The 25,706-nt window shown below is 33.9% G+C and overlaps 1 protein-coding gene across 1 annotated transcript in view; it reads right to left on the reverse strand.

Moving 5' to 3' along the window:
- CSMD1 (CUB and Sushi multiple domains 1) overlaps positions 1-25,706 on the reverse strand; it is a 1,073,317-nt gene that overhangs the window by 224,030 nt on the left and 823,581 nt on the right. Inside the window, 6 exon segments of the mRNA XM_036380277.2 lie at positions 2,892-3,080; positions 6,210-6,425; positions 7,739-7,855; positions 11,530-11,718; positions 19,743-19,930; positions 24,158-24,296. Coding sequence (XP_036236170.2) covers positions 2,892-3,080; positions 6,210-6,425; positions 7,739-7,855; positions 11,530-11,718; positions 19,743-19,930; positions 24,158-24,296 — 1,038 coding nt within the window.

A 25,706-nucleotide genomic window follows, 5' to 3' on the forward strand; every position in this document is an offset into this window, starting at 1 on the left:
GTGGAATAGTATCCACAACAACTTGAAGGGTATAGCTGAGCTACACAAAATCATGCTAATTGAAAAGATAAAAGAGTGAATGATTGACACAAGGAAATAAGATTTACAAGTCCACCTGTTTATGAATATGAATCTGATTTTGCAGGTAGACTTGGTGGTGTATTTTGTTGTGAAAAGGAGGGTTGTTATTGCAGAAGAGGGTATGCTGCTTTATTCTGAGAGCCAACCAACTTCCAGGCAATCAGATAAAGAAATCCAGGAGAAGATCATCTACCTGCACAGCATGGAGAGAAGGACACTGAAAGTTATGATAATGTTGTTCATAGTGGACTCAAAGTTTTAAATTAGGAATGGCAGCATTGTTAGGCTAACTACACCTCCCAAGCTCTGCTTTTTCTTTACCTGGAAAATAACTCTTTAAGAAGATGAAAGGGTAGAAAGGCACAAATAGTTCTTTGATCAGGAAAAGTGCGTGACATGTTTGAGATAACCCTAGAGGAAGGATTTTACATTATTTACTTGGATGGAGAAGGGCAAGACTTTTGGAAACCCTGTTGGCTTGTTGGTTTTTTCAACAGCATATGAAACTGAATACAACTTTTGTGATACAAATCAGCATGTACTCATGTGAATGTTTAGTTTATAAATTAAGTACAATTAAATATGAAGGGCTTTCATCCTGAATCAATTAAAAGTATCTTCAAAGACTGTATTACCATATGTCATAGAAAGACTTGAAAATTCTTCTTGATGTATATATATTGTGTATGAGAGTTTGGTCACTGTAGAAATGACAATTAGGAAGTAATAATCAAGAGACTACTGAACCCAGTAATGAACTGAATTGAGACTAGATTTAATTCCAAATGTAGATTCCAAATACAGCAGATTTCACAACAACCCATTGCTTTTCACTCTTCTGAGAAAGAAGTCTTTGTGTGAGCTCCTTTTAAGAGTAAGAGGATATCTTCACCCCTAATGTCTTAGGTGCCATGGCAACAAGAAAAGGGACTTCTGTAAACCCTCTAAGTGTTAAGAAAAAAATAATTTCTAAAAGCAGCTATGAAGGGCACTGAGTATACCTTTACCCTGTTTCACTCAGCTGCCTAGCAAAGTTTCTTTCCTTGCATTTGTCTTAGTTGCATTGTATAAATCTTTGCCTTGCTACACTTCAAGAGATCAAATTAAGACATAGGTTGAGTTAAAAGAGTTGTTTAGATCATCTTATTTTAGAGAAGTGCCACTTGTCTTTGCATATTTTATAAAAGGTTTTACTAATCAGTTACAAAGTGGGATCTCATACATGGATCTAGTGACATAAGCATCTCAGGGCTAGTCGACAAATTTGCTAAAAACTAAAGATAAGAACAAAAAGGAAATGTTGGGCTCTCTGTAAATGAATTCTGTTTCAATGTAAATGGCAGACATATCACATATATATATGATTAGATGTGTATCACTAAATTATGCTTGGGAGAACCTACAGGCAGAACATACATATCTGTGTCTGGCACAGTAAGTGGTTACATTAGTCCTATAAATTCACAGCTAATTCAATGGCTGATACTTCATTTAGTTAATTATTGATACTTTGATAATCCTTGTAACTTTTCAATGTGTCATTTACTTTATGAGGATAGCCAAGTGAGCATTTTCAAGATATCGGGTATAAATCTCTTATTACTATAAATACTGTTGGAAAGGCTTTTTAAAAGTTAACAAAATTTACAAAAGCATGCATCATATAGAATGTCTTTTTTCTTCAGCACAAGATAATAATATTTCTGCTGATGACTAAAATGTTATGATATCTAAAATAAACTAAACATGTCTGAGTGGAACACAGAGAAACCCCTTAGAAAGAAAGAAACCCCAAACAACCCCCAAATCAAGCACATATCCCAGGGCTGAAAATAGACTAAGATTTAAATCTAGAATTTCCAAATAAATGGCAAACTCCATATTATTTTGGTTTCTGTCTCATCTGTAACATCATTTTATCATGGAATAAATAACTCCATTATAAAGCAAAATTTGAGGTACTTTTTTTTTCCTATGTATCTTACATGCACATACAATGTTGGTGACTTTTTCAGATATAAAGATCCATCTTTTATAATAAATAAAAGAAAGAAGCTGAAGCTGAATTTCTCCCTTCACTAAATAAAATCTTATTTAAAAACAAGAACCCTCTTAAGAAATCCATTTAGAGCTGTATGGAAGTATTTGACTTTTCAGGAGCATTATGTCAATACCAGCTGATGAGATTCACTTGACATGGTGGAGATAAAATCATTTCAGAAATACAGCAACTGCACAAATTTCATAATATACAGTCCCAGAGCTTTTCCGAGAAAAGAACTGTTCAGCCAATTTGAGTACGTAGTTACTGATGTTTAACAACCGAACACTAATTTTAAAATATAAAGTTTAAAAACACTGTGATGCAGTTTGTAAACTGTAAAAATCCCAAAAGTTTAGAATTACAAGAATACCAACACAATATGAAAAAAGAGCCTTAAAACCAGCAGCAGGGCTTTTAAAGTAGGGTATTTTCACCAAAAAGCGCTAAGCATCATTTCTCTACCCCAAAAGACAAAGCATGAAATTTATAACTTAACTGTGCCAAATATAAAGTTTAATAATTACTTTTACATTTTATCTCACATGACATTTTGATCTTATTTGCTGGCATAATTATAATTATTCCTCTGTATTTTATGTTCTCTATATAAAAGAGACATGCATTACTTATATCTTGACTTTACAGTTTTTACAGCTTGGGGATCAACTGTCTCAACCCAAGCACTTTGTTCCCTGCCCAGTATTCTGACACATGCCATGTGCTATTAACGATTTGATGAATGAAATGAAAGCATGTGACCACCTACCCACACACCTTGGCAGAGGTGCACTCCATACACGCCGACCCCCTCCCAGGCACGTGAGCTTGTTAGCACCTTCCAGGCGATATCCGGGGAAACAGGAAAAGATCAAGGAATCTCCAACACCAAAATGAAAACCAATTCGCCTGCTGAAGGCAGGAACACCAGGATCATCACATGGCTCCAGATCATATTCTGCAGACAATAAAACATAATATGTTATTATCTGGACAAGTTGTCCACATGGAAAAAAGCAAACTTACTAAATTGCTTACATTGTGTGAGCATGGAACAGCTGGAAAACATGTATTTTAGAGCTGTGTTCTCTACTAAAACTCAATACTCTTTCTCTAAGTCTATTATGCCTATATATACAGTAATTATGTATTTAATGTGTTCTACCCATACTACATCTATTTTTTTAATTTCAAGAGCTGTAATCAGCTTGTACTGTAAGTGGTTTACTATAATTTTGTTTAATTACTTCCTTTGTGTATAATTCTAGTTTCTTTTAATCTGAACTTCCAAACAGCTTTACAAGTGAGCCTTCCAGTTGAAAGAAATCATTATGTGATGAAGAAAATCTAATTAAAAAACAACCAAAGGTCAGGTGAATGAAAGGAATATGAACACATTTTCAAAAAGTGTGCTTTTATAACTGCACATCAGGAATAATTCATCAGGAGGAGTCAGAATAGACTAATGGGGAAAAAATTCAGGGCTGTTACATAGGAAGCAAATCAAACTCAGAGAATATATGAACCACCCATTTCCCCATCTCCAAAGAATATGCTGTGGAAGTATCACTTTTTGTTTATCCTGTTTTTCCATATATTTTTTTTTGCTTGGATATCTATTACCAACTTCTTTGAGAAAAGATGTTGAAAAAGAACAACCTAACATCTAATGGAAAAGGTTTGATTTTATATTCTTCAGAATATGATCCAAAAGACCTAAGAGATCCCTTCTGGCAACAGATAAGAAAAAATGTTTTCTAGAACATTAACCTTGGAGGTCAGTGGAAAGTAGGGTGAAATCTTATTTAGAATAAGAGACTCCATTTAGTCAGGGAAGAAAACCAAACCAAAGTTTGTGAGTGAATCTTTAAACAGCTGATAAATGGAATAAAAGGAATAAATAAATTCTTCCCTTTAGTAACTGTCTTGTAGGAAAGTTCTGAATATTAGAGGCAATCTATAAACTGCATCAGTTTCTGCTGGCAAATGTTGTAAGTTTAGAAAACATATGATTTACTACCTCTTCTCAGTACTGTGGGGGCCAAGCTAGACATGGATACCCTGTAGTATATACCCTGTAGTATATACCTTTAGGCACAGGGCAATTTTCATGACAAATTTCAATGATGACATTCAAAACAGGAGTTCTCACAAAACACTTCTTACTAAGAAGAAATATATTCTGGTTGTGTGAAAGTAAAAAAACAGAATCACCTTATAGTTTTATAAAGTTAATGTACCCCTAATATTTCTCAAAATGTATATTTAATATAAATGATGCCATACGCTGTCTCTGTATGTTGTAGCAGTAGTAGATAGGACATAAACCTTCAGTCATGTTCCAAAAGTTCCATGATCCATATCTTTTGTTACTGCAGTTTTCCCCCTTGCATCCACAATATTTTGTGCATTTTTCTACAACTTGGCTAGTGCTCTATTCTTTTTATTTAGTGATAAAAAATATCAGTGAAATAATTAATATTTGTATTTACATTTCAAACTAGTAAAACTGATGACCTCTGCTTTGGTGAGTCCAAAGTCTCCAGAATGAATTTATTTTAGCATTTAATAGGAGTGAATCCAACACTATTGCTCTAATCAGTGAGGTAGTTTTTTCTTTTTTTAAATATGCAAGCTAAATGAGATACATTACTCATAAATATCATGGCCATCTATAAAATTTGCCAATTCTCAACAAAACTTATTGGCTTTCAGTTCCTGAAAAATTATGTAGGAGAGTTGGATGAAAGTTGCTTATGTACTCCTTCCATAAAATATACATGTGCATGTGCATTTCAACTAGCACTTGATTCATTCATATGTGTCATGGGACAAGGGGAAGCTTCAGAAAAACCCTGCCTTAGCATCAGAACTTGGCAGCATCTTAAATTTAAGGACTTACTCTGGTCCACAAGTTTTAATGATGGCAAATCAGGTCTATTTATAAAAATAATTATTTATTAAACAGACAGAGATAATACACCAAAGATCCTAATCAGAATTACTATGCAATATGAAACTAAAGAACTACTAGTGGATTACAGCCTAGCATAAAACAGTGCACTATTTCAAAGCACCTATAATTAAAGCTAGCAACAGTATTGTAATTTACCCCAAAAATTACAATAATAAACACAGATTTCTTCACTTAACCCCTGGGGAGTAACTCTAAAATAAGCATCCCTACTCATGGGAGGAACTCCACACATTTCCAGGATCATGTATTGAGGATTTCTGCTTTGTGAAAGTTTGGTGTGGCTTTTCTAGTTTGTCAGTGAAGTGTGTGTCAGTAAGAAATCCAGCTTACCTTCCAGATCTCACTTCAAAAGTAAGAAGTTTATAGGCAGCTGGGAGATGCCAGAGCACTGGCCATTTTGGCTATGGTGCCAAAATAACTCACTACAAGACAGCTCATCCTGTTTATCTAACCAGCTAATAAACAATAGATGAGCTCTTGTTGGGAGGTGAGATGCCCTGCTACATCTGTAATTCTACTTCCTAGTAATGGAGATAGGCAAAGAAAATTACTGAGAAATGTATATTAGATGTCATCTCGTTTTAGAAGACTGTAAATAAAAAGCAGTAACAAATATTTCCCTTATCTTAAAGAGATAACTTGTAGAAAACATCAACAGCTAATAAGTGTTTTATTTATATACATATTTTCCATTTCAAAATCAGTCTTCAATTTAGAGTCCTTTGTGAATCTGAGTCAGCATACCACTGCTTTTTTAAAGGTTCTATACTTCAGAACAAGTTAGTTCATTTCTTCTGAACCAGTACCTTCTATCTTTGTAATTTTTTCCCCTTAATTTTCTTCCAAATTTCTTTTTCAACAATTTTAATGTTTGTGTGAGAACAGGGCAAACGTAAAACAGTCAAATCACCAACATTCTTCTTGATTTTTTTGCCCACCTTTTTAAACCTCAACCAGTTTTTTTATGATAGACTATACAATTTTGATTAGTGGGGTTTTGTTTGTTTGTTTGTTAGTTTACTTTATGGTGTTTCATAATATTTCTGTTATCTGCAAGTGAAATATCATCTGGAATAGTTTCAGGATAATTAGCAGAATGGAATTCATTACCTGAAAATGTTATGTTGAAACCTTCATAAGAAATTGAAAAATCAGATATAAATCGAAGCTGTGCTGTAAAATTTCCAAAGAGGCCGGCTTTAATTGTAGGGGGTAAGACTGAGCCAGTTAATCTGGCTACTGGTTCTGTGAAGCTCCCATCTTCAGTGATGAGCAAATAGTCATGAGAGCTTTCAAGGTGAAAAGTATGAAAAACCAGCTGTACACCTTTAAAAGAATTAAAAAGGGAGGAAAGAAAAGCATTTAATAACAAGTTTTTCTATTCCTTCATATGTAGGTCACACAAAAAGCAAATTTTATGTTACACAGAAACATTTTGAGAAAAAGTTAGACTCAAAACTGGAAATTCTGAAAATAAAGTTTCCAGAAAGCACATGAGCTCAACTGAATATTATGTGCAATGGGGATGCTTGTTTAGCTCACTTTAAATCAATAGTTCCTATAAGAGAATTGATGGTATTCAGTGCTATTTTTATACAGCACTCTGAAAATTAAAATTTGTATTATTTAGGTGCTCTTCATGTTCCTGTGATTCTCTTTTACTTATAATAGCTTGATTTCATTATTACCTAGGAGACGTACATTAATACTTGGCTGAAATTTTGTATTTGTGTTTTATTTTCACATTTCCTTCAACACAATTCTGGCTTTTAATTCTAAGCTTCAGGGAAGTTTCCAAATACAAGGACAAAGCATACAGAAGTTTTATGTACAGTCATAGATAGATACAGATTCCTATTTTCTGGAACTGATCATTTACCTAACATAACGACTGGTTTTTTGTTTTTCATTTGCCAACTTCCAATTCAATAATGAATTAAAATTTGACTTACAGTTCAGTATTCAAATACAATAAATTTTCAAATATAATATACATGATAAATTTAAAAATTTACTGTGGGCAACAACATTCTTCTTAGCACATTTACTCATATATTTTACATTTAAAATGTTTTATGAGTTCTAAACCAAAAAAAAAAAAAACAAGTCTTTAAGAAGATTTTAAAAAGTAGAAACTTCCCATATACTTCTCAGTAATTTTTTTCTCAGATATTACTCTACTGTATATGTAACATAAAGATATATATGTTTTTGCTCTAATGGTGTAAGTCTGAAATCTTAGGTTACCAATACACAGATCCAATCTGTTCCTTTAGGCTCAATAAGAGCAAAGAGCCATCAATAAGATCCTGACATCTTTGACTGAAAGAAATTTAGACCTATTTCACCAGTAGCTATTATTTTCCAATTTTTTACCTATTTTATTCTTTCCCATTTTTCTGAGAATAAAACACACTGTCTCTGGCAACTTTAGAAATAATTCTTCCTTTGAAAAATAAACAGAAACTGGAAATCCCACCTTTGAAGATATTTATTTTGGGAAGTTAAACTTCTTCCTCAAAGGAATGGCAGAAAGTGTTGGTTTAACTCATAATGGACATTTCCTTTTTTAGCTATGTGTGTCTGATTTTTTTTTCTATACAGACATTATATATATGCAAAACATCTTAGATACTTACCCTTGCCATGGGACACTTCAATAGTCCAAGTGCAGTTTAAAGAGTTTGGGTAAAAATCAGGAAACCCTGGAGAAAGAACAGTTCCACTCTTCCCATGAATATATCCACCACATAAAGCTTAAGAAGAGAAAAAAAAAAAGAAAATCATACAAAAAGCCTTTCTTGTAAAAGAGTTTGAGAGAGAGAGGGAGAAAGAAAGTTCATTTTTTACCTACACTTAAAATTAAAAATAGAGTAAAGGATTAAAATAAGAATTTAATTAATCCAAAGCTGCAACATTCATTTTGACAATAATTTGTTTTCTTCTAAAGTAGTCCTTGAAAAGGAGTTTATTTTTCATTTACAGTCTCTCTTGTTAGTTAGCAGAACACACACACAAAAAATTATTGCAAGTATCAATTCCTATTGCAATAGTATATTAGAAATAAGGGGATATTTTTGTGAAGTAACACAAAAAATATCTTGCTGCTACATTTCTTTCACTAAATATTTTGAAAGGCATACATTCAACTGCATTTTAACAAACAAAAATACTTCAGTAAAAAGCATATTTTTTCAAGTAAGTAAAAGTTTGATGATTACTGCAACACTCAGGGGAAAAAAGAAGTGTAACTTCCTCTTTTTCAAAGATTTAAATTGTCCTATCATAAGTAATTTATTTGGAATTGAATATTTTGGAAGACATGAGAACTATGCTATGAAACATTTTATGCATACTAGAATTTGGTAAACTAGGCTGTTCAAATTTGTATAGCAAATTAATTAATGTTTAAGATTTGCATTCTGAATTGCTCACAGATCTTATAAATACAGCATGACTGTGCTTTTCACTCATCTCTTGCTGTCCAGTTTTTATGCTGTTGTTTTTAAAATTTTAATATACTAAATATTTAAACAATAATGCAACAAAACATTAAGATGCTTTTAGTCTTCTTCCTCACATAGAGTGATACACTTTGCCTTTAACTGGATGGAAAATATACATGAAAAAATATTCAATAAACTTGCAGTACCTTTATGTAGATGTATGTATATATATATACATATACTTGGTTTATAGCTTAAGTTCCTTTTTTTTTTTTCATTGCTTATTAGACTAAGGTTTTTGTTAAAGTTTTTAATGTTTTTTGAATTTATGTAATTTTTATATATTTATAAGTAAGTAAAAGGAAAGGAAATACTTCCAGCCTGGTTTTACCTGAATATAGTTATTTCTGCATGCAAGTATGAATTAAAACACATTTGACTAAACCCACAGTAAATATATGGTTGATAACAATGCTTAATAATGAAGAACAGTGTTATGGACTTCAGATGTACAGTGCCATAAATGAACAATAATACATTCATTCAAAAATCCTTGCCTTAGCCTGTAAGCACCACATACGGAAGAAAAATATTTGACTGTGCAACATTACTTAAAGCAGATACGACATATTTCAAAAATCATTTCCCTATTTTAAACAAAATTTAAAATATGGAATTTATGTGCTTTAATTTACCTCTCACTCAAAAATTATTTTCGTGTTCCACCTTGGCATTAGCATATTTTGAGAATGACACATTACTTAGAGGGAACTTTAACCACCTTGTATTTGTATGCAGGTTTATTTCTTCTTTGTTGGCATGAAGCAAAGCAACGTGATTTTTCCTTAGGCATTATTCTGCTAAATTAATTTCTGAAGTAAAAATTTTGAGAACATCAGTACTTGAGAGATGAGTGCAAAATGCTCATTTCCACCTCAGTTAAATCTGTCACAATCCAAAAATCTGGGTCACAACTTGTTGAGCCTCAAAAGGCAAATACACTAACAGAATGATTACTTAATAGAGTGTGAGGTCTATGCCCTGTTAGACTAGTTAATATAATGGAGTTTAATCTGTGAGGAAAAGAATAGACTGAATGTATGTTGAGCCCTTATGTGTTGCTTGCTTAGTGAACATACTCCAGAAAGGCTTGACATTTTCTTGACATACACTCACATAAAAGTGGGTGAAGAACGTGGGAAAAAATCTCTTTCAATGAGTGAAAATTAACTAGATCTTCCTAGAGATCAACATTCATATGCAAACAAAAGAGTTAAATATTGATATTTTAACTCAAAAATACATCTACACATTTTATTAAAAGTAAGTGGAAAAAGAAGAGAATACTAGTCAAGCTTAAGATTTCTTTGCATTTGTCAATCCATCATGGCAAAGAAAAGAAGGAAAGAAACCCATAAAAACAATAAAAAATTTAAAAATGCTTTGTGTCTGTACTTGTAAAGGAGGAATGGGTTGTGGTGATTACAAGGTGAGTGAGTTTGATTACCTAACTTCTATAATAGTCTTTGGTGGTTTATATATTTTGAGAATGGGGCCAGAAGGCTGTAGTGAGAGTTAGAAGAAGCCTAGTGCTCAGATTTAACACAAAAAGTTTAAAACAGAGTGAGAAACTAAAATACTTTGCTGAATCTAAGTTTGTCCTCTGACATTCCACTGTAATCAATGAAAACTTTGGACCTGAAAAGCAAGTTAGAAATACATTAATGTAAGTAATTCACTAAAGCAAGAGCCTTTCTTTGCCATTGTTCTGTGGTTTCTGTAAGAGGGATTTTGTAGCAACTATACAAGGATTCCATGTAGAATTTAGGTAGATTCAGTGGTTCGTAGAAGCAGAACTTAGCCAAAAAATCCAATTACAAAAAAGAACACAGAAATATTTGGGAACACAGTTGTGCTGATGTACAGCTATTTTTCTTCTCAGTATGGGGCTGTGTTTTGGATTGGTGCTGAGCACAGGGTTAATAATATAGAAATGCTTTTGTTATTTCTGAGCAGGGTTTACACAGAGCCAAGACTTTTTCTGCTTTTCATATGCCACACTGGTGAGGAAGTTGGGGGTGAGTGGGAGATTAGAAGGAGACACAGCAGGAACAGGTGACTGCAGCTAATCCAAAGAATACCCCACAGCATACGGCATCAGGCTCAGTATATAAATGGGGAGAAAAAGGGAAAACGGAGAAGTTCAGACTGATGATATTTGTCATCTGCTCTTCTGGAGATGACTGAACACCTGCTGTCCTTGGGAAGCAGTGAATAAATTCCTTGGTTTGCTTTGCTTGTCTGCACAGATTTTGCTTTTCTTACTAAACTGTCTTTATCTCAACCCAGGAGTATTATCACTTATTGCCTTCTGATTCTCTCCCTGATCCTGCTGGTGGGAATGGGCAAGCAGCAGTGTGAGGCTTGGTTGCGGGCTGTGGTTAGACCATTAAGAAATTCAGCATTTTAAAAAATGTTTCATGAAAGCTCTACACAGTTTTATACTTCATATTCACCAAAACAATTATTAAACTAAGCAAAGTTTCAAAGGAAAAATATGTCAAGAAAATTAATTACATTGGCTGATCATGGTTTATCTGCTTTAGTATTAAGCATCCTAAATTTTAAACAATCATTTTGGCATGCAGTATTTAGAGTTTAAAATATAAATTAATTTTATTTGCTTTGTGTTGAAAGTATTAGTTGTATGGCACCATTTTGATTCACAGTTGAACAATGGAACCCTCCGAGAATCTGAATTTTTCTATTTGTGAATATGTGCCTGTTTTTTTTCAGTATTTCACTAAAAACTGATACAGAGATGTAATTTGTGGCTTTTAATAACAATAAAATAATTTTTTTAAAGTGTGGATCTTGCTGAAATTGAAGGGAGGTAGTACAATGACAAGCTTAATTAGTTCTGCAAAATAATAGATTAACTTTTGTGGACTTTAGACCTGCTATCTGAAGAGCTTGACCCTTACCATCACAGCTGGGTAATGCATGATTCCACTGATGGTTTCTTTCACATATGAGTGGTTCTTCATCACTCAGTGTATATCCTGGGTCACAGCTGAAGGTTACTGTGGAGCGGATATTAAAGTTGTTACCATGGCGATGGCCATTCACAGGAATTCCTGGGTCAAGGCAAGAATCTGATTCCAGAGTAACACCTGAAACACACAGATTTAATTTTGGTTTTTTCACCTTTTTTTCAGATAGTAAAGAGAAAAAAAAGACCCAAACAAAACACAAAACAAGGAAGACAGGAGAAAGAAAGAGCCTCCAAAAATCCTAGTTAGCATTGCCTGAGAACCAATATGGGATATATAACCTTTTTTCTAGCTGTTGTCTGAATTACAGAATGGTTTTCTAATTTTAAGTTTCATAGAATAGGAAAGTCCAAATGAAACAGAAGACTTGCGCTTCAAGGTATTTTGTCAACCAATTAAAAACACCAAAACAATAAAACTACTGGACATCTGAAACTATAGGAAGATACTACAGTTTAAAGTATGAATAAAGATTTTGCAAGTATAAAAGTCATATTTGATTATTTCATCTATTCAGTTTCTGATACTGCAAGACAACTCAATTTTCTCTGCATAGTTATGATCATTTGGTACAACAAGAAGCATTGTCAAAAAACTGTAATTGAAGAGGTCACAAACTGCTGAATTCTTACAGATATTTTCCTATGCATGAAAAAAAAAAAAGACAAATAATATAGCTTTCACAATTTTATAACTCTTATCTGACAGAAAGAGTCTCTGGTAATTATGTCTTCTAGAGACATTAAATAGTTTTTGGCAAATAAACCTGGAGCTATCCACTGAAAAAAACTCCCTGAAATTATCAAATGAAGGCTCATTAACTGAACATTATACATTGTGCTTCTAGTGATAGCAAATGATTGTGGAATTTAATAATATAATGAACAATAATGTAGGCACATGAGGGAAACAAATAGAGACTCGCTATTGGGATGACAGGAATTTCTTTTATTTTCTGTTACTATGTGTGGTGAATTGACCTTGTCTGGCTGCCAGTCCCCAACTCAGCTGCTCTCTCATTATCCCCTTCAACAATACAGGGGGAGAGAACAAGGTAGAAAAACAACATGAAGAAATTCAAGGGCTGAGACAAAGACAAGAAGATCACTTAATAATTACCATCACAGTCAAACCAGACTCAATTTGAGAAGAAATTATTTAATTTATTGCAAATTAAAAATAGTCTAGAATGGTGAGAAACAAAATCAAGAAGTAAAATACCCCTTCACCCTCACCCTTGTGTTGGGCTTGCATGGACAAGTCTAAGTTAGCAGACAGGGGTGGCTACAGGAGTGGCTTCCGGGAGGAGCTGCCATAAACTTGCCACATGTCCAACAGAACCACTGTCATCTGGCATCAGGATGGGCCTGCTGCTGGCAAAGGCTGAACACCTCAGAGATGGTGGTAGAGCCTCTGGGATAACGTAGTTAAGTAGTAGTTAAGTTAAGTAGTAGTTAAGTTAAGTAGTAGTTAAGAAGGACACAAAAGTTGCTGCAGAAAAACAGCAGCCATAGAGAAGAGTGAGAATGTGAGAGCAAGAATTCTGAGAGACTAGGGTCAATGAAGAAGAAAAGGGAGGAGGTTCTCAAGGTTTGGAAGCCCCTGCAACACGTGCTGGAGATCAGAGCAGCTGTCCTACTGCAGCCCATGAAGGTTCACAGTGGATCAGAGATGCACCTGCAGTCTGTGCAGGACTCCACTCTGGAGTAGATGGATGCTCAAAGGAGCTGTGATATTATGGGAAGTCCACACTGGAACAGGCTCCTGGCAGGATCTGTGGCCTGGTGGAGACAGGAGCCCATTTTGGAACAGCTTTGCTGGCAGGATTTGTGACACTGTGGGAGACCTATACTGGAGCACTCTGTTCCTGAAAGATTGCACCCCATGCCAGAGTCATTCATTAAGAGCGCTAGATAATGGGAAGAATTCAAATTTTAAATATTGATGGAAGGCTGTCTCCTGGGGGAGAAACCCAATGCTGGAGGAGGAGTAGAGTCTGAGGGATCCTTCCACCAAGGAGGAAGGGGCAGCAACGATAATGTATGATAAACTGATCACTTCATGCCCTGTCCCCCTGCACCTCTCAGCAGGAGGAGATAGATAAAACTGATAGTGGAGTTCAGCCAAAGAAGAACAGAGGGGTAGGGGGAAGGTGTTTCTAAGATTTGGGAACCTGGGATCTAGCAAGGTTACTCCACCACAACTGCCTTCTTCACAGGCATTTCCTAGTTTCTTAGCCCTCTAAAGGGTGAAGAAGGTGCTGGCCCTCTCAGCTGCTTGTGCATCTCTAACTGTTTCTGTGGAAGCTGTACTCTCAATTTACTGCTCCTACCTTATCCTGTTTATCCAGGAGTCCCATACAGCCTTAGGAACAAAGTAGGAGGAGTTCAAAACTAAGGAAAAAAATTGATTTATGAGGGCATAAAGTGAAGGGTTCAGAACTATAGGTATGAGTGTTGGAATCAGGACTATAAATAAAAATATCATAAAGAATGACTCTAGCTTTCACAGAAAAATATTCTCTGTACCTTCCAGCTCTTTTTATATCTCACTTGGAATTCAGATTTGAAAGCTTATGATCCAGTTTTCATGAGGTAACTCTGACATACTTAAATTCTAGAATAAGTTCCTCTAGACCTGACTGCATATTCTTAATGCAAATGTACTGTGTTAGCTAACAGTGCATTTTCAGATTCCCTTCACCTGGATAAAACTGCTGAATAAAGGCTAAAAGAAACCATTTAAGTCTACAATATTCTGCATTGTAAGTGCCCTTAATTTCATCTAGATGAAATTTTAACTTTCATGCACATTAGGTTTCTTCAGATAAATCACGCCTCATATTTTGAAATATGTTACTGTAGATGAAGGTCCCCAGCAGCACTCTTAAAATTCCTTCCTCTTAGGGCAGCCTACCACCCCTGTCTGAACACATCAGCTGCTTTGGCATTCTGAATCACACACAACAGGTAAACTCATCAGGTTCTTTTTGAAATGATAATTCAAACTTACATTGACTCCATTGTTTCACATTTTTGCAAGACCAAAACCTATAGAAAATTTATCAGCTTCCAACTTCCTGACTGAAGTAGTATTGTTAAATAAATAAAATCAGCTCAGACAACATAGTGTCATTCCCAGGGAAAAATATTCAGTATGTAAATTTCAGCAATCATGAACATAGCTGAAAATAAATTTTTTTTCTTTGCTTGCTTGCCTGAAGATTTGATAATTTTTCTTAATAGGAGATAACCTAAAGTTAAATAATGGGTAATTCTTTGATATGAGAAATATGGCACAATTCTGGCACAACAGTGATAAATGTAGTTGGAAAATAATTGCAAAGAGTTGATTGAGAAGGAGTACAGGCAGTAGATCAAACTCTAGGACAGGCTGCAATTATTAGCTACCTGGGACTGTGACACCATTATCAGGCTTTACCCCCTGCCTGCCAAGTCATACTTCTTCTAAAAAAGTACAATCCTTTCAATGACTCCTTATCTGTCATATTTTCCATGTTAGCAATATTCTAGTCTTTTTTAAACTGTGTCACAAACTGGACACAATAGTCTCCCTGGTCATCAAATGAAGTGAAATAATTCTTGAGCATATCCTAGATAAAAGAAAAACAATTGTATTTTCTGAAATTGTCTTTTGTTTTTTTAGATGGTCATATAGAATGTCTAGAAGATTCAACTTTTTGCAATACTACTATATTTTTCTCTAGATTATGTAGGTTCTGAGTGATCTCCAAATCTTTTTTTATTGTATTTCTATTTTGTATTTGTGCATGTTACTTCTCCTTCCCCATTTAGGTTTAGCATGTTTCTTTATAGAATCAAATTGCTTTTGTTTTACACTCTTTCTTCAGTTCATCTAGCTTGTTTTGAATCCCAACCTTCTCAATCATAGTGCTTAATATAATTGTAGGTTGGAATCATCCTCAAATTGTAACTGTTCTCATATTGTCATCAAAATCCTTTTTTTTTTTTTTTCACAGCATCATAGAAATCACATAACAATTTAGGCTGGAAGGAACCTCTGGGGTCATGTAGTCCAACCCCCCTGCTCAAGCAAGGTCACCTAAAGCTGGTTGCACAGGTAGATCCATTCCTGGATGTATTTTTAGTATCTCCAAGGATGGAGATTCCACAGCCTTTCCGAGAAACTTTTTCCAGTGCCTACTGTACCTCATTGTACATTTATTGTACTGCAATAATTTCATCCACGTTAAATGTCTATATTCTTCTCTGAAAGAGTTCTAAAAGCCTTATGAATGGCAGCACAGAACTATTTCCTCCCCTTTCCATTTCCAAATCTACAAAAGCAGTGAACCTGTCAAGAAAGAAATTAAGTTGGTTTGACATAATCTGTTTTATCAAATACAAGTAATTTATTTCTTATCATTATGTTTATCAGTTTTAAACTAGTATCTTTCAAGAGCAAAGATAAAACTAATGTCCTTGATCCTTCTGGTCCAAATATCTTCTTTTTCTTTTCCTCTTCATCCTTGCTTGGAAAAGTGTGTGCCCTTCTGAATTTTTTTTAAACTTCCTTACAGATTTGAATTTTCAGACATAATTTTCAGTGGAATGGTCCTTCCACTTTGCCTCTCAGTATAGCACAGGGAATTTCAACAGTCTCTGATGAATAAAATATATTTAAATATTTCAATATTGTGTAGTACCCTCTCTCCATATGCTGTACTCTTACCTTGAAAATGTTCACTTAATTATCTTAAGTATATGGTAAAAATTATTTTCTGTAAAAGTTGCAAAACAGGAACAAAATGTTTAGTCCTGCCTGTGACAGCTGATTTTTGGTGAAACTTTTTTTGAGTAATTTTTTCCCGTATTTGAATATATTTATAGATATTTTTGTTACAGTCTTTCTGTTTCTTAGGCTTGGAATTTAATATGTACTTTAGAAGTGTGTGTTTATCCTAAGAGATCTGTGTAATTCTCTGATTGCTATCTATAGCAATATTTGAATATATCTAGTATCTACATTATTACCTCTAGAATTACATCATTAAAAGAGATTTTTAAATAGAAACCTTTCTCTAAAATTAAAAAACAAAATTTAAAAAAAAGAAACAAAACAAACCCAAAAACCCCCAAAATGAAACAAAACCAAGGGAAAGCAATAACAAAACAAACAAAAACAAACCAAACCAAGCCAAAACCACCAAAAAACAAATAATAGTTTTCTGTTGTACTTTTCATCAATTTCTCTTATAAATGACTTTAAGAATTCATTTGTAAGGACTCAAGGACATTCACCTACCAATCTGCCGAATTTGGTGGTTTAGATTTTTGCAAACCATTAATTTAATCACCATGTTGCTCCATTCCTTCACTTCTTACCAATCATCAACTCTATTATTTTATGGTCACTTTCCCAAAATCTGCCTTTCCTATTTAGCCTCTGTATGGATTCTTAGCCATAGTAAAATGGACTGCTGATCAAAAAAATGTTCCCCAACATTTCAAATCTTTTTACATTGACTGTATCCTGCTGCATAAAATTGTATGAATCCTTTCCTCATATCCAGACTATTCAAAGAATTATCTTTTTCATCAAATAAATAAGTGTTAAGTATTTTGATGCTATGTTATCACAGCTAAAATTGATTGTCAGCTGTCTGACTGGTTTCAACACTTTGTCAAACCCATGAAGATTGCATATTTCTGAGCCTAAAAAGTTATTTTCTGAAACCTAATCTAAACAAATACCTCATTTTATCCATTATGAATAAAGGATTATGTCTATTTTTTAAGTTCTGATGATTTTCATTAAGAAAAATCACAATATTGATTTTGTAGTTTTTTTCAATTTTTGTAGCTTTTTTCAATTCCTCAATAAGGAATTTTTCTACTAAGATGGGTAATCTTTGATTTTTAAACAATTTTGCTGTCTGTGTAAGAGAATTGTAATTTTTGAATATATATAGATGTATAGTGTAATTTGACTGTCTCAATACATGACTAAAATATGATCTATTTTTCAGATAAATTTTAGGATAGAAGGAAATATTAGTCCACAAAAAGCACAGAATTGTAAGTAAAGCATTTGAATTGAAGAAATAATTGATCAATTTGCTTTGCAAAATATCATGTTCTCTTATATTAGGAAAGAAAAAAAATTCAGATTACTTTAATAAACAAAGGAACAATTTACATTACAGGAATCTGCAGGTAAAGTATTTCTACCTGTTTTCAATTCAGAAAAAGACTAAGATTGCACAACCTACTTCACAGAATGAGGAACAAAAAGCCCCCTACAAAAACAAACAATCAATAAACAACCAACCAACCAACCAACCAACCAACCAACCAACCAACTAAACAAACCCTACTCAAAATACATAACTAGGGAAGCTGAGAGATAGGGAAAATGTAATTGAGGCATGAAGCACACTTGCCAAAAGATTTTTAAAAAAACCTAATCTTATCAGTAGTTTTACTTAAGAAATATTTTAGGCACTTCATTATTTTTTCTTTGCTTAGGTGCATAAGACTTAATCTACACGGTCTTGCATTAGGTATTTTGAAGCATCATCAAAAGGCTGAATGACAGAAATTTAAGGAGAGGAATGAAGAAATTATGTTCACATCCTTCACAGTACCTTTAATGGGTTACATATTCATTAAAGCTATATTACAGTCATATTTTAGCTTAATAGAATATTAGTGATATCTCAGGTTCAACTCAGTTTAGCTTATGGTGAACCTTTTATTTTAAACAGGTTAAGAGGCTTCTGCTTCACAGTGCAGTGATTTACTTTATCATCAAAGTTATGACTATAACTGGAAGATTTTTAAGATATTTCCAAATAAGACAGGTATTTGAACTTCCAAAGAAAGTATCCAGAAACTTTTCTTAAAACTCAAAATTGACTACCTTGTCTTCTACAAATGTAAGAAATGTGAAACAAATAGAAGTTCTGTTGTGATACCTTTAAAATGAGCAACTTCTATAGTTAAACCTCCAAGCAAAATCAAAATACAATTTTAGTCTCCTGTGTTCCTGGCAGATTACCCAAGGCTTCAATTAGTTCTTTCTACCTGGTTTTGCCCCTGGAAAACACTGGCTTTATCTGCTTAGTGTCCCCATGTTACTAGTTAATGTGATGCCCTTCCCTCTGTGATGGACAATTGCCAATACGGAGTAAAGGATCACAGAAATGCTGCAGGAGCTCCTGATGCTGTCTAGCTCAATAAGGTAGACTCTGCAGAAAATTTCACCTGTGTTACATGAACATATAGAACACAAGGCAAAATGGAGGCAATTTTAGCTCCAATTGTGTGAAATCCAATGTGAGGAAAAAGAGTGAGGCTGTGATGAACTTAAGAAGTCTTGTGGAGCAAATGCACTGACATGGGTGTGAAGTGTTCAGCAAGCTTTCACTGCACAACTTTTTTTTTTAATATTTGGACAAGCCTTGATGTGGCTATAAAATATAACTGGTCACTATTCCAGATTCAATATTACAGCAAATTTACAGCAATCAGTTTAGTTTCCAAATAACAACTGATAAAAGTGATGTTACTAGGTTGGTACAATTGCACTAAACACATAAGCTCTCTTCGGTAAATAATTAAGTGAATGGTTGTACTATCATATAAACACTAGTGTGACTTCAGACCATTTAATATATGTCATTTTATGCACTTAATTGAAAAGAAAATGCTATTATGATGATTCTTTAGTTTGCATGGAGATATTATTATTATTTTATTTGCATTTTTGCATTTTGGAACCATTATAGATAAGGTGTCCCAGTCTGTTCAGCCCAGAGAAAAAGGAAAAAAAAACAGAGAAAAAGAGAGAAAGTGAGAGAGAAGATAGGGGACACCCAAATAATATATGTTTACCCACAAGAGAAAGTTTCTAAAATTTTGCATATGATTAAACAACTAGGTCTGTAAGGACTCTGAATAAGATAAAAGAACTCATGAAGAAAAATTTCCAAAATGAATACTTCCAGAATTATCTGTCAGTACAACATAGAGTAAACATAATTTGTTCTTACACAAATATAACTACTGAATTTTATTTGTTCCCATTTGTTTGCTCATTTTCTAATTAAAGGAACTTTTTCAAGATTAAATAAAAATCTATTTGAGAAATACCAGACTTACTCTCATAGTGAATTAAGAAACCAACACTGGAACGACTGTTGTCCGTAGTGAACAGCAGATACATATAATTTCCAGTACTAATAAGGAACTGGGGTGCTTGTGTTCCATGGTATTCTCCAATTAATGGTGATGAATTTGCTGGTCCATCTCTGACTTCCAAAGTGTCATAATTAACTTCAGTCTGGAATCTGAAAAGGAATATGCAAGTCAGCTGGTGGATAGATGAGTGGTGTTATTTTCTTCAACTGATAGAAATGCAACCCACTTGTAAATGACCAAGAATACCACACATAAAAAAATTACATAGCTACAAATCCATCCATGTATTATTAAGAATAAAATTAAAGAAGGTTTCATGAATCATTTTCCTTGCTTTTTTTGCAGTATTGTAAAAAATTTTTAAGGGATTCAGTATACTTCAGATCAGCCATATGACTGGCATTGAGAAAGACATTTAGTGGGTACAAAAATGCAAATTGTCTCAAACAGAATTGCAGTATGAAGATCCAAGAAATTTTTTGCCCTCAGGTTACGAAATATTTGGACACCCTAGGAACATCTTCAATAACACTTCATTATTTCATCTCAATAATTTCATTATCTGATATTTGCTATTTGGCAAAAGCTGTTTTATAGATCGTCAAGTGTTTATTTTTTGTTTTTTAAATCCAAACCTTTTATTCTAACATAGCTTGTTACTTTACTTTTAGGTAATCGTTTCTGTCCTATGATGTAAAGCAGTAAAAAATACTAGATTTAGATCAAGCCTTTATTTTGAAATTCATTACTGTTAAAATAAGCATGACTTCTTAGTTTATTTTAGTATGTCAAAAAAAAACCAATAGGTAATATAGACTGGAATGGAAAGTAAGGAGACTAATGAGGGTTGATTTACAAGAAAAAATAACTTTAAAATCAACAGCAGAGTCAATGTGTCTGCCAATCATTAAACCACATCACATTTCTCCAGTTCATATGGATATCTATGTTATCTAGTACTTGTTCTTAAATCAAACAGCGCAAACCTGCTCTTTCTCAAGATGAACTTGAACTAGCACTTTTTACATCAGATGCCTTTCATGATAGTTTGTGGTTATATTAGATTCTGATATGCTGTAGCATCTAAAACATGCACACATAAATTTTCCTGTCAATGAAGTTTGTGCTATTATACAGATATTTACACTGCTCTAAATATATTTGCATGCAGACTCAACATTCTTATTTTCATCTTTCAGCAATGCATATGTTGTGAGGTTTTTCTTTTCTATTCCCATAACTCTTGTTAGTTCAACTTCTGAGAGCAGCAGAAATCCCTACACAATACAATACATTTTCAAAGTGAACACCCTTAGCTGTCTTGCCAATATGGGACACATGTAGTGGTCTAGAGATAAGAAGCTGTATTCTTGTAATTTAGGAAATGTGCAAAATATTAAATACTTGAGAAATGAGAAATACATGTTACATTCCTTCGAAGTGTAAATAAACTTTATACTTCATTATGAAATTATGACAGAATGACCAAGCTCCTGTCCCATTACATTTTCCAGAACAAATAGCATTGCTTTTGTAAAAATATTCTTACAGACACATCAATAAAAGTAAGAACAAGCTCAGTTTTAGCCAGTATTTAATATTCTTTCTAGTTGTTCTCTCATTGTTCCCTGAAAACAAAAGCACGGCCATAAGTCAGAAAGCTTTTGCTTTGCTATCAGAGCTAATGACTGCTCAGAAACTGACTTAGGCACTTTGTATCATTCCTTCCTCTTCACACAGAAAACTGTAGATTTATGGTACTTTATTACGATAAGCTGGATAAAATCCAGATGATTGCTTTTACTGCTATCTATCCACTCTGACAGTGGAATACAGGGCTTGCAGGTTTGCTAATACATTAAGCATTTTCAGGACCCATTTCTGGCAATGAAATCAGCTAGAATGGAATGGCCTACATCCACACTATTAGATACATCCTTTAGACTCTCAAAGAAGGAGATACTATTCAAATTTCCTATTATGAATGGTTGCTTGCCCACAGTAACTCCTGGCTCTGTTTGATAATTATTTGGGAGAATGCTAGTTGACAAACTCAAGAAGCGTGTTGGACACTATTTCAACAATTTAGTGGCATAAACACATGAGATTTTGTTCCTGGAAAGGCTCACTGAGTACTTAATTTACCCAAATAGACTGTTACAGAGGGCATCACTAAAGTACTTGACAGTTTTTCAGTACCCTTCCATAATTTCAGAGATTATATATTGATTTATCCTGCAGCAGAATGATGAAAACAGACAGATACAGCTAGGCTGCTTTAAATACTTTATTTGTACTCATAATGAATAGAGTCAAGATTAGTAATTTAATAGTTCAATTATTTTGACAGTTATTTTTGCGAGGCAAACTAATTAGGAATAAAGTGCTCTCAGCCAGCAATTGCAGTTTTCTTAGCAGGGCAGTATGACAACAATGGATGGCAAACCCTTGCTGGAGACAGAAACCAGAAAATAACTCTTAACAGCAAGTGCTACTCTGACAATGATCTTTATTTCCAGTAAATTCCTGTTCATGTAAAACTCAAATGTGACTTTATAATTCACTTATCTGATTTTGAGGGTTTAAGGGAATAAATTGTCTTTTGAATTGGTCTGGTTTTGTTGCTGGTTTTTATTTTTAGTCTTTGCACTTTCCCAAAAGTGATAAATCAAGACAATTTGTTATTGGAAGTTCTTCATCACTACTGGAAGTACCTAATTAATGGTTACATTTTGGGGTTTTAGTTTATTTTAGTGTTTATTAGCTTACTCTTATTAGTAAGAGGTAGGATGTCCTCCAAATGTACACAGATAATTTTTAAAAGACCTAAAGGATGTTGTGCTATACTATTCTTCATACAGTTAGGTTGGTTTTGGATACAAAGGTTAGCTGTATAAATTATCAAACTATTTTTTAACAATATTCAAAGTACCAAAGATCTTCAGGTCAGCCATTATTCTTCTACCCCTTTCCTCATGACTTGACTCAATTAGATTTTATTTTTCTGTTACCCTTCCAGGCATTAGGGACAATTTGAAATGCAAAATTTGTCAATGTAATATAATCATAGGGTCATGCAGTCACTTGCTGCCACTTCTGGAAAGTTTCTAAGGACTCTGGAAAGGCACATTTGTCTAGAAACATTAAAGCTTCATTAGCTCAAGAGTGAGATAATTTTTTTTATCATTATTAATATCACATTTGTACAAAGCTTCATTCTGTTAGGTATGTCTTTGTAGCAAGTCATATAGTGAAGTATAAAAGGGTTCCATTTTCCCCAAACTAGGCCATATACTTGACAAAAATATTTTATTTGTTGATTAATTGACAAAGTCAACTACTGATTTGTAATTTGCTATATCAGATGGCAAAGTCAGTTTTTCTTGTAAGCAATAAAAAAGGTTTTCCATGGAATTTTTAAACTGGGTAACAAAACATTCATGTTGACAAAAGATAATAAATAATTAAATAAATAATTTTATTGCAATAGCAAGGTTTTACTATTATTAACAAGCATAACACTTTAAATAAAAATTATAATGTGATGTAGTAAAGTTAGACAATTTTCTAAACCTTCCAGAAAAACTCCATAAATCTCCAAAGAAAACATAGAAAGTTTTTTTTTCTTTGTCTACCAAAACCAGCACACAGAATGGTAATACTGCTTTGCAATTGAAACAATTAGGGAATAGCAACGGAATTCATTTGCTATTAATGCTGAGATAATGTTGAAGTAGATTAATTGTGTATCTGCTGTACTTCAAAAATTATATGTGATCAGAATTCTCCATTTTATAAACTCCAAGTTCTTGTTTAATGTCATTGCAGTTCAATTTGTACACAAAACTCCAGAATTCTGCAATGGAAAATGTGTGTGCATCTGTCTAAAATTCAGCAAATTGAGTTCTTAAACTGCACCACATGTCACAGAAGCCTATGTTTCTCATTATTTTCTCAGAAATATTGTCATCACACTGTTAAGGTCATGTGCATTCAAATATCTACAACTTCAGGCAATGCATTTCCTTTTATAAAACTTAAATATTCTATCTTATAACTTAAACTGCTAACCTCAGGCTTCTGAACATTAATAAAAAAAAAAAGATTGCAAATAAATATAAACCTATACATACTATGAAGTCTTTAATGAGATAAAAAAGTCAGCATCTTAAATTTCTGGAACTTCCCACTGAGTACAATTGAAGCAAACAACACATTAGAAAGCTTTAATTGCCTACTTGTAGGAATAGTATTGTGACTGTTGCAATGAGGTTCCTTTTTGTGGTTTGAGTTCTTAACATGTATACTTATTCTTCAATACTAAAACAAGCGTTTATGCTCAGACCTTACTTCTTGTTTAACTTTATGATACTTACTTGTCAAAAGTGATCTTAATGGAATTTCCTGGTCTTGCTTCAATCACCCATTCACAATTAAGTGAGTCCTTGTAATATCCTGGCCAACCTGGTGGCAAGATAACACCACTCGATGCTGTCAAATGTCCACCACATGGTGCTGAAAGAAAAAAAAAAACATGTATATTTGTAACATACAAATTTTTTCTAATATATTATATTCAAAGAAATGGCAAAAAATCAAACTAAAATGCATATAGCTATGTTTAATATAGTTTTAATATTTTAACACAGCACTTTGATTTCTTCAGACATAAGGCCTTCAATGTGTCTTATCAAGAATTATTACTCTCTTATTATATATTTTAACACACAGAGCATGGCACTTGGGTCTGCCAGCCTTCCTTCTGTTGAAAAGCACAGTATCATATTAAAAAATTATACTGTCTCATCACATTTAAATCCAGTATGATTCCACATTGACATGGAAACATCAGACAAATTGTTCCAAGTAATTATTACCGCTGTTCTGTGCCACCTTTTTGAGCAATCACTGAGCTAAGTGGAACTGGCAGTTGTAAATATTCCATTGGATCATAGAATGGTTTAAGTTGAAGGGGATGTCTGGAAATCATCTAGTCCATTTCCTGCTCAAAACAACAGACTGCACAGAACCATGTCCAGTCAGGATCATGCCTTTCCTCCAAAGTCAGACACTCCCCAGACCTTCTGGACATGTTTGATCACTCTCACAGCGCAAGGTTTTTCTCATCTTTAAACAGAAATCCATGTATTTCAGTTTCTGTTAATTGCCTCTTGTCAGGTCCTTTTGCACCACTGAGGAGAGTCTAGCTCCACCTTCTTTAAACCATCCTATCAGTTACTGTACATATAGACAATATCCCTCTTGAGTCCTGAGTATTTTCTTTTCCAGTTGAGACAAGCACAGTTCTTTCAACCTCTTCTTGTATGACAGATGGTCCAAGTCCTTACTTATCTTTCTGACCCTTCACAGGACTCACTGCAGTTATGTCCACATTTCTCTTGTACTGTGTATCCCAGGAGTGCACACAGTGCTCCCAACACAGCCTCACCAATGCTGAATAGATGGGAAAGACCTGTCATTTATTTTCAGCCCATTTTTCCTGCCTCTCTCGTCCCTCTAAACAGTAGCACAAACATCTGGAACACCAGCCACTCCCCCCAGTTTTACATCATCTTCAGACTTGCTCAGAGTACATTCTGCCTTAGCATTCAGTTCAGTACTAAAGGTTTTAAACAGTATTGGATAGGGGATTGACCCCTGGGCTACACCTCTATCAATTAACCTCCAGTTGTGACACTGCCTACAATTCTATGAGTCAAATAGTTCAGTCCATTTCCAGTCCACTTCACTGTTCACTTCTCTAGTCCCTACTTCATCAGTTTGTCATTGAGAATTTTTCATGACACAGTGCCAAACACGTTACTAAAACTGAATATCCATTACTCTCCCCTCATCCATCAGACAGTTCATCCTAACACAGAAGGCTATTAGGTTGGTCAGGCATGATTTTCTTCTTCATAAATC

This window comes from Molothrus ater, chromosome 3 (genome assembly GCF_012460135.2).
Source record: "Molothrus ater isolate BHLD 08-10-18 breed brown headed cowbird chromosome 3, BPBGC_Mater_1.1, whole genome shotgun sequence".
In the NCBI taxonomy this organism is placed as follows: domain Eukaryota; kingdom Metazoa; phylum Chordata; class Aves; order Passeriformes; family Icteridae; genus Molothrus; species Molothrus ater.